This window comes from Micromys minutus (genome assembly GCF_963924665.1).
Source record: "Micromys minutus genome assembly, chromosome: 21".
In the NCBI taxonomy this organism is placed as follows: domain Eukaryota; kingdom Metazoa; phylum Chordata; class Mammalia; order Rodentia; family Muridae; genus Micromys; species Micromys minutus.
Genome location: NC_137956.1, coordinates 35,894,739 through 35,907,471, shown reverse-complemented (window position 1 = coordinate 35,907,471; position 12,733 = coordinate 35,894,739). Strand labels below are relative to the sequence as shown.

The 12,733-nt window shown below is 41.4% G+C and overlaps 1 protein-coding gene across 1 annotated transcript in view; it reads right to left on the bottom strand.

Moving 5' to 3' along the window:
- CPNE4 (copine 4) overlaps window positions 1–12,733 on the bottom strand; it is a gene marked incomplete at its 3' end in the record, with an annotated part of 437,878 nt that overhangs the window by 108,823 nt on the left and 316,322 nt on the right. The window contains exon 6 of the mRNA XM_080934848.1: window positions 601–684. Coding sequence (XP_080790974.1) covers window positions 601–684 — 84 coding nt within the window. The remainder of the gene's footprint in view (window positions 1–600; window positions 685–12,733) is intronic.

The window sequence follows — 12,733 nt, the reverse complement described above, 5'->3', positions numbered from 1 at the left end:
TTCATAATTTATTATAAATAAATTGCTGGTTGACTGTGTCGAAAGTCAACTATAGGAAGTAAGATCTAGCGAGGAGACTTTTCTTTAAATTTATAAAATCAGAGTGAAAACTCAAGCCAAAAGTGTGGAGAATCTTCTTAAGGAAAGACGAAGCCCCAGGTCTTTGTCTATAGGCACTAAACAAACAGGAAAGGGGTTATCCTATTCCTAGATAACCAACCCTAGACAAAGGACTACAGGAAACAGTAATGGTAAGGGCTGGAGGATGGTCTTCCCTGAAGATGAGTTCTTCAGCTGGTTTCCAATACCAAGTGGTCAGCTCTGAAGTTGTACAAACAACATTTTATGGACTAAACACACATGTGTGTGCGCGCGCGCGCACACACACACACACACACACACATACACAAGCACAACAGTTACAGAAAAAAGAGGTCATGAATTTAAGAGAGAGCCAGGGAGTACATGGAGGGGGTTGGAGAGAGGACAGGGAAAGGAAAGTGGTATAATTATATTTTAACTTTTAAAAATTGAAAATCATGGACAACAATTATTTACAAGAGCACAGTTGGTCTCAGAGGCAAAGCGCACACTTCTTACCTCTGTTCGGTGTACAAGCTGTTGAGTTGCGTCATCGTTCATTCTGAATATTTCCAGAAAGGGGTCGGATTTACTGAAGAAATCCTAAAACAGAAAAATGAAATTAAGTGTTCTTTAATTCTTTTTTATCTCTCTCCTGAACTTGATCTAGTCCTGAACACTGGTAGACTTATTTACCATAATCTGATCCTCTGGGGAATGGAGGCCAACTGACCTTTTCTTTTTGGAAGGTCAGCCTCAACTCAACTACCCTCTCCTCCTTGCCCCAAGGCAGTGTGGGCAATCATTTCTTCCTGTGTTCTTGTTCTTCTGACCACCCACCCTTGCCTGGAGTGAGCTGCATCTGAACTCCAAGTTCTTTGTTGCATATTTGTTAGGATGAACTCTGAAGGATTCTTCACAGATGGATTCAAATGCCAGTTCCTTGAAGAGTCAAAAATCTCTTGTCTCAAATACCCTCACCATGGCCATTTCAGAGCCCGTGTCCAACCGCTGCAGTGCCTGGGCCATTTATGCCTCTGCCTCTATGATCTGTTGCTTGGTTCTGTTTCTTAGCATGTTTGTTAATTTTGATTAAATAAACACCACATAAAGAAGATCACAAAGGTTTCAGATGTGTCCTCAGCATCTACAAAGGTGCTAGGATGAGGGCAGTGACTTGAATCTAGTCGGGATTAAGCTATTCACACATTGGACTTCTTCAAAAGCCTTTAGTAAAAAAGAATCCTTCTATTTCGGAGTCCTTCCTCCTTGGGTGCTGTCCTTGAATTGATGGAGTAGGTCCTCCCTGTAGAGGGCTCCCAGTGCCTCTGTTGATCTCTGCTCTCCTGGCTTTAGGTTCAGGGTTCACTTCCTCTGTCTTTGTTAGTGAGCACATTGAGAGGCGAAGCCCCTCACCTTGCTGCACCCCCTCCACAGAATCCCATCCTCTTAGTGACCCCGAACCCCCACCTTTTCTTCCCCTATTCCATAAGTCAATCGAATTTTGTGCTCAGTTTTTGTTTTCTAGACACTTCCTGGTAAACGTCACAGGCTCTACCCCATGCTATTTAAGGAACGTGCGCAGAGTGCTTGAGTTATCCTGCTGGCTTTTCTTCTCTGCTCGGTTTCTGGGTCCTTTCATCTTGGCTGCCAGAGAACCCACAGACAGATGTCCCTTGTATCTTTTTAGTGTGTACGGTGCTTCTAGTGGGCGGGAAAGCCAATACAAACAGGTGCTTCACTGGTATCAGAACCTACAAAATCTACATCCTCTTTATAGCTTTTTTTTTTTTTTTTTTTTTTTTGGCCCAGTAGTTGGTAAATTCCCAGAAAGGAGGAACTATGCCTTGCTTTCCCATACACATTTACTGTTTACTTTCTCAGGTTTTACATAGTTTGTACTTCCTTTTTTTTTTTTTTTAACATAGTGTATACTCATGGGTAGGCCCCATGGCCAGGAGTAGTTGCCCAACACAGAGAAAACAGACATTGAGGTTTGTTGATATTTGTTTGTCCCTCTGTGTGTTGTTTCATCTTATTTAGGCATGATTTTTATCTTTTTTGTTAGTCTTGCTATTCACTTTAATGCTTATATATATATATATATATATATATATATATATATATATATATAACATGAAGCATGCAGTTTGGTGGGTTTGGAGATGGGGGAGGATTGGAAGGGGGTTCAGCCAGGCAAAAACACAATCAAAATATATTTTATGGACCCTGAGCAGCCGGTGGAGATCTCAGGGGGATCTCCACTGTTCAACCAACTCTCCTCCACCTCCATCAGACTCCTGAACCATACATAAAGGAGCATGCTGTCCTGAGAGGCTCCACCCAGCAGCTGACTCAGAAAGATACAGAAACCCATAACCAAACAGTGGATGAAGCTTGGGAACTCTTATAGAGGAATAGGAGGAAGGATTGCAGCCCTGAAGAGGGTAGGAACTCCACAGGAAGACCAACAGAGTCAGTTAACCTGAACCCTCCGGGCTCTGAACTACCAACCAAAGAATATACTTGGGCTGAACCTAGATGTGCAGCTTGGTCTTCATGTGGGTCCTGAGCAACTGGAGCAGAGGCTACCCCAAAAGCTGTTGCCCGCATGTGGGGTGTGTTCTTCTAGCTGGACTGCCTTGTCTCTGGCCTCAGTGAGAGAGGAAGTACCTAGGTGTGAAGTGCCATGGTGGGGGATACCTAGAGGGGCTCCCATGCAACAGTAGAAGGGGAGAGAGGGGGGAAGGATTGTGGGAGAAGGTGACCAGGAGGGGGGCAGTGAGTGAGATGTGAGGTGAATAAGTAAAAAAAGTTAAGTTAAATTAAAAAAACAAAAGAATTCAGTTTCTATAAGACCAAGGAAAACTCTGTGTATTGTGTATTCTATACAATTTCAACACTAATAATAAATTTGCAGCATCTTCTACAATTATTCTATAAGTCTTTAAAAATGGTTCATTACTATCGAGCTTGTGTGTTTAAATTTCATTTAAAAGGTATATAATCATTTTTTCCCAAGTAGTATTTTACTGGCAATGGTTTTAAAGACTGTGGCAGACAGGAAAGCAAATAGCATTATGTTGTTTATGAATTTAAAATAAGAAAATAAACTTTGGGGGATGAAAAAGATATTTTACAAAAAAATTACTTAAATATGAACATTTTAAAAAAGAATATTAGCCTAGAACCTTTGCAAAATATTCTAGAAAGAGAAGACAGGCAGGGAAGAACTACCTTCTCTGTGGCATCCCTTCCCACCAACCTGAGAATCGAGAATGGCCATTTTCATTCAATGTCTGAAGGTAAGAGAGAACCACAGCCTTCCTCTTACCAGGGGCCCAGGTTTCTGCCTCCCTCATCTCCTGCCCCACATGCCTCACCTCATCCCCAAATGGCCCATTTGTTCCCCAGACACACTTGTAGCTCATTCCCATGTGCCTGTCAAGACATTTGCCTCTCAGCCTATTTCTGATTCTATACACTTCTAAAAATATTGTTGCCGCCTCTCTTCCCTCTTCCCTTCTGGATGTGGGCCACATTAGCTTGTTCCTTTATGCCCATGGGCTCTGGCTTTGCCTCCATAAATAGATCACAGGCCCCTCAGGCGATGTTTGTGAACGATACTTAAGAATTGCTGACCACCAAGGAAGAACTCTATCAGTTACTTTCTTTTTTCCTCTTTATTAAAAATATAAATTTTTTTTCTTGTTGATTTTTACTTAAAATGGAAAAAGTAGAAAAATGTAAGTTAAAAACAGAAAGATGGGGGGGGGGGAACCTCCACAAACCCATCTATAACTTGGTGTTTGGAATCTGAAAACCCAGAAGACAGAAGTTGGTGGGAGGCTTCACAGACAATGTAGCTCTCAGACATCAGCAGAGAAGTTTCTATGGGCAGTGGATGGTGATTAATATGGAACTTGTAACTTGTCATAGTGCAGAGAATAAAAGTGGAAGGCTCAGCCACAAATGGGCATCTGATTCTCACCCTTCTCCAGGGACCATTGTGGAAGGAAAGGTGGGAAGAGTCAGAGGTCAGGGATGACCAGAGTGAAACAGCATCTGGACTCAACAGGAACTCTGCATTCAAGAACTTGCAGAAGTTGTGATTGCCTGAGCAAAGCCTGCATAAGATAAACCTAGTCTGTCATTTAGCACGGAGAGGGGAGGGACCTATTAGCTATCTCCCCCCACCACCCATTCCCTCTCTCTATGAGCTGAGAGTCTATTGACAGTTGATGGCTTGAGGAAGCAGGGGTCAGAGATTCAGTTTTCTTTAAGGATGTAGTCTGATAAATGGCCCCACAAATTGGACTCAGTTAATTATTAAACACTCACACACACATACACACACACACACACACACACACACACACACACACAGAGAGAGAGAGAGAGAGAGAGAGAGAGAGAGAGAGAGTTGGGGGAGATTGGAATGAGTGGATTCAGGAGGAATTAAGGGGTCACTATAATAAAATGCATTGTATATGAGTTAAATTCTCAATGAAGTAATAAAAATAGTACATCACAAGAAAGAAATTGGTGGGAGGCAATAGGTTCAAAACTTCAGGGTTTCAAATCTTATCTCATTGGTCCACAGTGTTGTATAGCAGTTTCTTCCAGATTAAAGCCTTCCATCTTGGAGGGAGGCTCATTAAGATATAGGATATTAAAGGGGAGGGCGAAACAGCAAGATGTCTTAAGACAAAATGTTTACAGGGAGGTGACACACAGGATAGTCTAAGGGGAGGTAAAACATTCCATCCTGCAGAGAAGCTTGTTAAGCTCAGTGAGCAAACAATTCAAAATAGCTTCAGGAAGTTCCAGAAATTGAGCAAATTCACTAAAACCCTGTCCCTTCCCAAGAGCATATATAAATATTGAAGTTTGCTAAGAGATGGTCTCAGATAAACTTAGCTGCTAAGAATAGGCTCAGGCCTGATGAACAGCCTGGAAAAAGTAGAGACCAGCAGAGCTATCTGGACAAGCGTCAGAGTATCTGAGCCATTTGGAAAGGACAGCTTCCAACATGTTGAGCTTTTCTGCAGGTATAGTGCCTTCCAAGTTTCCAGCTCCCATGAGCTGTCATTCATGCTGAGGTGGGCTTTAGTAATACAGATATCTTTGAATCATTTCTTCTCTTTAAAATAATCTTTCAGCCATATTCCTGTAAACAACCTTAATACAAACACACACACACACACACACAAACACACACACGGTATGATCAAATATCCTACAAGCAGGAGGTAAAGGGAGGGAGAGAGAAACAAAGTAAATGAGTAAAGATATAATAACCAACCTAAATGTTCTTGACATTTTCTATATTACAATTGAAATGTATATATTATAATTCCCCCAAATATCAACAGTAGTTTGGTAAGTCTAGATATACTCTACTATATAGTTCTGTATTCTCTCACTTTCGTTTGGACACACGCTGAAATATTCTAATGTATTTCACATTTAGAAAACATCATTCAGAGTATGATTGGGAATTCCTGGGCAGAAGCTGTGTCTGCCCAGGCTTATTGACTAACTAGAACTTCAATAATGTGTAAGAGGTTGGATTGTTGCAAATCCAGAGCCAAAGAATCCAGAAGGGATCTTTTGCCCCATTTAGTAGCCACATTTTCTCTCCTCTGTATATGACCTAACATCTTTTGTGACTATAAGGTAGAACCTTAGGAGTGAATGAACAGAGCTCTAGTTCCACCAACCATGCAAAGGCTGTCAGACAGCATCTGAGACCAATAGAGGAGTTCTTTCTAATTTTCTGTAACTGCCTACCTGATGTACCTGACAATATAGTTTAACAGTACTTTATTTCATGCATATTTAAATTTGATTTCTATAGAAAGGTTTATGAAATGGCTCCCTCACTGAAGCATGGTATTTAGGGAACAGACCTCAGCCTGTGCTTCAGGCCTCAGTCCCTTATATTTAGCTCCAGAATAAAACAGCTGTCATTCCTATGATACAGGAGCTGTTTCTTTAACTGACAATGGTTAGCATTAGGATGCTGTGAGCAAACCAGAGTGTTAAGGGGAAAGGAGAGTCAGATGCAGTCTTTGACTTCATTCATCTGAAAATCTAATACACTCCCTGTGGCTTTAGCGTTACCCTCGGTCACTTCTGCTCTGGATGATCCTGAGCGCAGTGCCACAGCTCAGCTTCCCACCCACCATGAGAAGGACAGCCATCTTTCTCTATAGCAGTGTGGGAAGAGTAGAAAAGCTGTCAGCACGAATTTCTCACATGTTAAACTTGTAAACTTCTAGGACTTATGAATGAAAAATTGGAAGTTACACAAATACTGTGAAAAACTATTCAAATATGAGGATAATGATCATTTGGACTGTATTTGGTTGGTGGAAATAAAATCATTCAAAAGCAGTTAAAAAAAAAAAAAAAACTACCCATGCAGATCCTAATTGCTTCCAAATCACAACCCAATTGCTTAGTCACCATAATCTGGACTCTAGTTTTCTTTATATTAAAGTGATCTTGAAGACAGTTCACTGCAATGAAGGTGAATGAATCAGGGTGATTAGACAAGTTTTACTATAGTCAATCATTTAATATTCTATAGCCCACACTACTTTGGTCTATCATCAAGCATAGAAGAAATCTGCTTAAGCAAGAGAGTGGAAACATGGTTACTAAAGACTGGGGAGGAGGGAAGGGTGGGCAGTAAGAGAAATGAAAACACAGAGAGAAGTCAGCTCTAGTGTTCTGGAGCAGGGTGGGGTGACTATGAAATTTGTGGTATTTTCAAGAACTATGAAAAAGGACTGAGGAGTTCCCAACAAAGAGCAATAACAAATGTTTGAGGAGTCGAACATTAGTTTCCATAACATGCTTATTACATGCTGAGTGTTTCTATCAGATCATCATACAAATATTTGTCCATTTAAAAAAACGGAAAAGAAGATGTTCCACATCCTAGAATAGAGATGATCTGGAACACATCCATATTTCTATCTGTTCTTTTCACAATAGCAAGAAAATCAAACTAGCCCACATGTCTGTCAATCGGTGAGCAGACAATGAAAGCGAGGTACAACGGAATATACAACAGAATTCTGTTTGGTCATAAACAAACATGAAGCTGGAAAATTTGCAGGAAACTGGATGGAACTGGAAAACAGCATATCAGCCCAAACAATCCAGGATCAGATAGATAAATACCATATACTGTCTCTTCTCTGTGACTTCTAATTTCTGCCTGTTAAGTGTGTGTATACATGTGGAAAAAGGATAGGAAACTAGAAAGAGTCCAGGGTAAAAGGGGAGAGGTGTATACTGGGGATTAAGAAGGTACAGAGGAGGAAAGGGGGAGCAGGGGTATGTGGGTGCATGGAAGAGGGGAGTCAGCTAAAACCAAACATGCATAAAAAATTATGTGGAATCTGTTACTTAGGAAACACGTTTTTAATATATGTATATATGTATGTGTATGTGCATATGATATATGTGTATGAATATGATGTATGTATATATGAATGTATGTATGTACAAGAAGAACAAAATGAACAGTGCATATCTATAGCAGTAGTCTTTGAACCAGAACACTGATTCCAAGAAGAACTGGAAGAAAGAGGTTGCCATATCTAGGCTCCATGGTTAGTTAGCTTTGGGTCCTTGGGCAAAGCTCCTGTGCTGTATGTCAGTCAGAAATACAAATGCCTACCTTTGGAAATTTACAGTCAGCGTTTTAAGGGTCATGTGGGTCAGATACTTGACCTATGGTACATTGAGATGGCTCAGTAACCATAATTTTCCCACCATTTATGCTGACTGGGTTCCCATTTCCTGGCAGCCATAACTCAAGAGCCATGACACTATTGGACAGCAAGTAGAGCTGTATCAGGGTAAAGAAGGAATTAGCCAATTATGACATGAGAGATGAATATAGCCATTGTTTTTATGAATAAAGTTCTACTGGACCACTACCGCACCCCTCCATTATGTCTCATTTATGTCTTCATGCCTCAAGACACAGCCCAGTGATAGGGACAGAGAGCATATGGCTTGTGAAGCCTACAACACTTACCATCTGGCCCTTCACAGGAGAAGTTTGACAACCTCTATTTTAGAGACACACTTGCCTTGTCATCTGCCTCTCCATCGAGTTAGGCTTAGGAAACCATTAAAATACACTCTGCAACCACAGCCTTCACAGATGTGGAGGCTAGTGGGAAAAGCAGTTTCTCTACACCAGCATGGATGCTTTCTCGGGGAAGGGAAGAGAAGGAACGTCATGTTAGCTTTTATGTTCCAAAGCAGTTAATATGTGTATATGAATGCCTACCTGTTAGGCTAATTGCTAACTGCCCACTAATAGAATGAATGCTTGCTAACATAACAACAGAAGCAATGAAACTCATCTTTCTGCTAAACGAGCTGTGTGAACATTAGATGAATAAGATACCTTTCACAAATGTCATTCATTTTACTTTCTCGCTCTTGATGACATATGCCCATCAGTTGTCAAAGATTTCAACCTTTGGTAGACAGGGGCTACTCTGCTGAGTTGCATACAGGAAGCTAAAAAGTAATTTTCTGCTAAAAAGAATGGACAGATTTCTTTATCACTGTGGTTTGCACTTAGTATTTAGCACTCCTTGGTGAATCCCACCACAATGGTTCCCAAACACTTGGCCGTGAGATTCCTTTATATTCTTCAAAACTATTGGGGACTCCCCAGACTTTTCATGAGGACTGTATTAGTCAACAAACATCATGTTATAAAACTTACATCTTGAAAAAATTCACTTGGTATATTTTAATTTTTGATGACAAAACCCACAAAAGGAACAAAGTTGCATTTAATAGTAAAATAGTGTATTTTCCAAATTTAAGACGCTAGCGAGGAGAGTGTTAGTAAGGTTTGTACACAGCAGCTCAGTGACAGCAGTGAGAGGGAGAGGAGCTTAGGTTCTCATATGTGCTCTGGTAGGGTACTCAGGGAGGTTCAGTCACCCTCCAGAGCATCTGATTCTTCAGGAGTGAGAAAGTGAGAGCAAAGAGAGAAAGGCTGTCTTAGTGTTACTATGGAAACAGGCTTAGGGATTCCTGTGGAAGGGGGAAGGGATACTGCATCTTCCTTTGACAACTGCTGACCTCCAGCATACGTATGTACACACACACACACACACACACACACACACACACACACACATTATCCACCCACCACCCTTCTTTGCCTGACTTCCTGATTCACTGATTCACTTAGCCAAGGCTCCTACAACCTGAAAGCAACCTTAGCTTTAGATGTAAAGCAGGAAATTCACTGGGTCACTCTCTGTCCCTGATTTTTGTTTGTTTGATTGGCTGTTTGAGATTTATTTTGGGGTATATTGTTGCTTTAGGTAAATCATTTCACATCTCAGAATCTCGATTTATCATCTATAAAAGAAGGCAAGTGGATAGAACAGTCGTTTGAACTTGTAGTTTTTAAATACTGGCAGGTCACCAGAGTTAGTAGAGGTCGGGAGATTCAGATTTTCTGCTACTTGAATGAACTGGATACAGCCCATTTCCCCCACATATTCAAGCAGTAGTTTTTAAATGTATGTGGAAATCAGTTACTTAATGTTCCTTGCTAATATAATAAAACCCCAGAATTTATTTGTCTGATAGATGCTTTTAGTCATTGATTTCTAGCCAGTGAATATATCTGATGACCATGTAAGTGGTTGCAAAACTGTTTAAAGCTAAAAAGCTAGAAAGGAATCTTCCTTGAGAACTTCCAGAAACTATTTCTTGTAAGAAAAGAATTGTACTGTGTTGTTCTGATCTAGCAAAAAAATATGGAAGGTCACATTTGCAAAGATGGTTGCCACAATGTTTGGAGAACACAACATGGTGCCACTCTCCCATAGTCTTGGAGTTCAATACCCAGCTAGCTTCTTATGTCTGGTGGTATAGGACTTTTAAGATTGAGTCAACAAATAGTTTGAAGTTACTTCCTAGGTCTTGAGATACTCCTTCTGGGAGAAGCCAGATACATTGTAGGACATCTATAATGTAGGTACTCTATTGGCTGTTCTGGTTGAGCCCAGCCTCTGGCCACCCAGATGCCAGGCATGAGCAACCTCTGAGAACAATGTGGAATGTGACAGTAGTGCTTTCATAAGAACAAGGGTTCAGATGACAGAAAGGAAACTGTTAAAGCTCCTTAGATCCAATGGGGCAACTAACAAACCTCATGATACCCTTATGCTGTAATGTCAGCTATGGAGAGAACAATTTAGAGTTCTTAGAGGATGGTGTGTGGAAAGAAACCATTATAAGCCACTATATGAGCAACTTCCAACTACTATACTCTGCAAAAAGACTGCAGAACATTTTTTTAAGTCTTCTGAGACTGGAAAATGAGAGGGCTAGGATTTAAAGTTCATTCCTTAGTCCACTGAACTTCAGATACAGCAGGGACTCTGGACATCAACAGACTTTGTAAAGGAGTCATATTCGCTAACTAAGACATAAAAACACTGAAGGGTACCTCATTTGTGGGGCTGAAGAAATAGTTCAGGTGATAAAGAGCTTAGTATGTGTGAGGACTGTGTTCAATCTGAAGAGCCTGTGGAAAACCCTGGATGTGATAAGCCTACGGTAAGACTGTTGCTAAAGACACCACCCACTCTGACTGCAGAGCATAGAGCACTCAGTTGTGAACTGACCATGAATCCCTCTGCCCAGCAGCTGGCTTTCATAGAGCTGAATGTGCTACACAGGCTGCTGTGGGGAAGAAAGGACACAGATGGTCTTACCCAGCTTTGAACCCTCCATGCTACAATAGCAACAGACTAGAGAAGATGAACCCCCATTTGTAATGGTGGCAAAATTATTTACTGGGTAACCAATGGCTCTCTTGACTGGATAGGAGGGCTGCTCTACAAAAGGAAATTCATGGTCCTATAAATGTGGTTAAACTCGTGGCCACTGAATTCATAGCCCTAGGGGAGAAACTCTTAATGCTGTTTTGCTAAATGGGTGTCAAACTGCCGTCCATCCATAGACATGAGCTGCTCTCAACCTTGGGTAGACACGATTCTTACTGCAATGGATGGTGGTTAATGTAGAGGCTCAAAACTAGTCTGGGAGTTGAGAGTTAGTGATTGAGAGTGTCCGGCCGTAGATGAGACGTCTTTATCAACTGTTTTCCCAGTGTTTGGGGAATTCACAGGCAATGGAAAGGTTGCAAGAGCTGGGGGATGGGGAGGAATACTTGGAAATGTGCTCATCTGGACATGCTGTGGCTAGTGCACACTTGAATTCACAGCGGCTGTGGTTGCCTTCCTAAGATCTGTACAAAACCAAGCCAGTTACTCCCAGCAGTGGAAGCAGGGGCTGTCTCTGACTCTTTCACCTCCTTTTGGGACCCTTTTTCTCCTACCGGGCTGCTCTGTCCAGCCTTACTAGGAGGGGAGGTACCTAGTTGTACTACAGCTTAATATGCCATATTTGGTTGATACCCAAGGGAGGCCTGCCCTTTTCTGAAGAGAAAAAGAGGAGGAATGGGTTGGGGGTGGGATAGGTACTGAGAAGAGAGGAGGGAGGGAAAACTGGGGTCAGGATGTAACATATGAAAGGAGAATAAATAAGAAATTCAATGTTGAGCCAGGCATGGTAGCACATGCCCTTAATCCCAGCATTCAGCACACAAAAGTCGGTGGATGTCTGTAAATTTGGGGCCAGCCTGATCTACAGAGTGAGTTCCAGGACAGCCAGGGCTACACAAAGAAACCCTGTCTTGAAAATAAAAAATAATAATATAAAAAAAATCAAATTACAATGTTGAGATGGGAGGGGCTCCCCAGGTTTCACTGTTAGCTGAGGTATTGGCAGTTGATAGTTTCTTGGGGATCAAGTCGCATTTTTGTGGATGGGGAGAGTTGGTTTCTAGTAAGCATCCATGCCTGAGTGGATAGCTCCACACCTGTGTGCAGATAGGCAGCAATAATTGGACTCAGTGAGCTATAATTTTTTCAATTTTTTAAAGATGAAATGAACTTGAGAAGAAAATGTTTGTTGGCAGGGGTCCCAGAGGGAGGGAGTCAGGACCGTGTGATCAAGATACACGTGTGCAAAAAATTCAAAGAATAAATGGGGGGGGGGATCTAGATTTGGTAGTACAGGTTTGTGATCTCCACACAGCAGATTCCTGGGGTTTGCTGGCCAGCTAATCCAGAATATTCAGTGTGCTCTAAGGTCCAGTGAGAGAGCCTGTCTTGAAAAAGAAAGTTGTGCATGTGTGAGCATATGGCATAGGTGTGCACACACACTTGTGAACAAACACACATGCATACACACATAGCTCATAAGGATTAAAGTCTGTTATCACAGACACTCTTGTCTATACACTAAATATCATATCATGCATATTCACATCACCATAGCATTATATCTCATGTAGTTATTCAATTTGTATTTAACTTAGATGATGACGTCCAGGCTATGGTGAAGGCAGCATGTCCCCTCCCTAGCACCTTTACCTAAAAGACACCCAGTGAGGTTTAACAAATGAATGATGGATGAAGGAATACATTGATAAATAAGAGAGCAAGTGTGAAAGCTGATTCTTCCTCCAGGAAGACAGAGTCCTGGGTCAATAATTCCTGATGTGATGTGGTCTTTCATG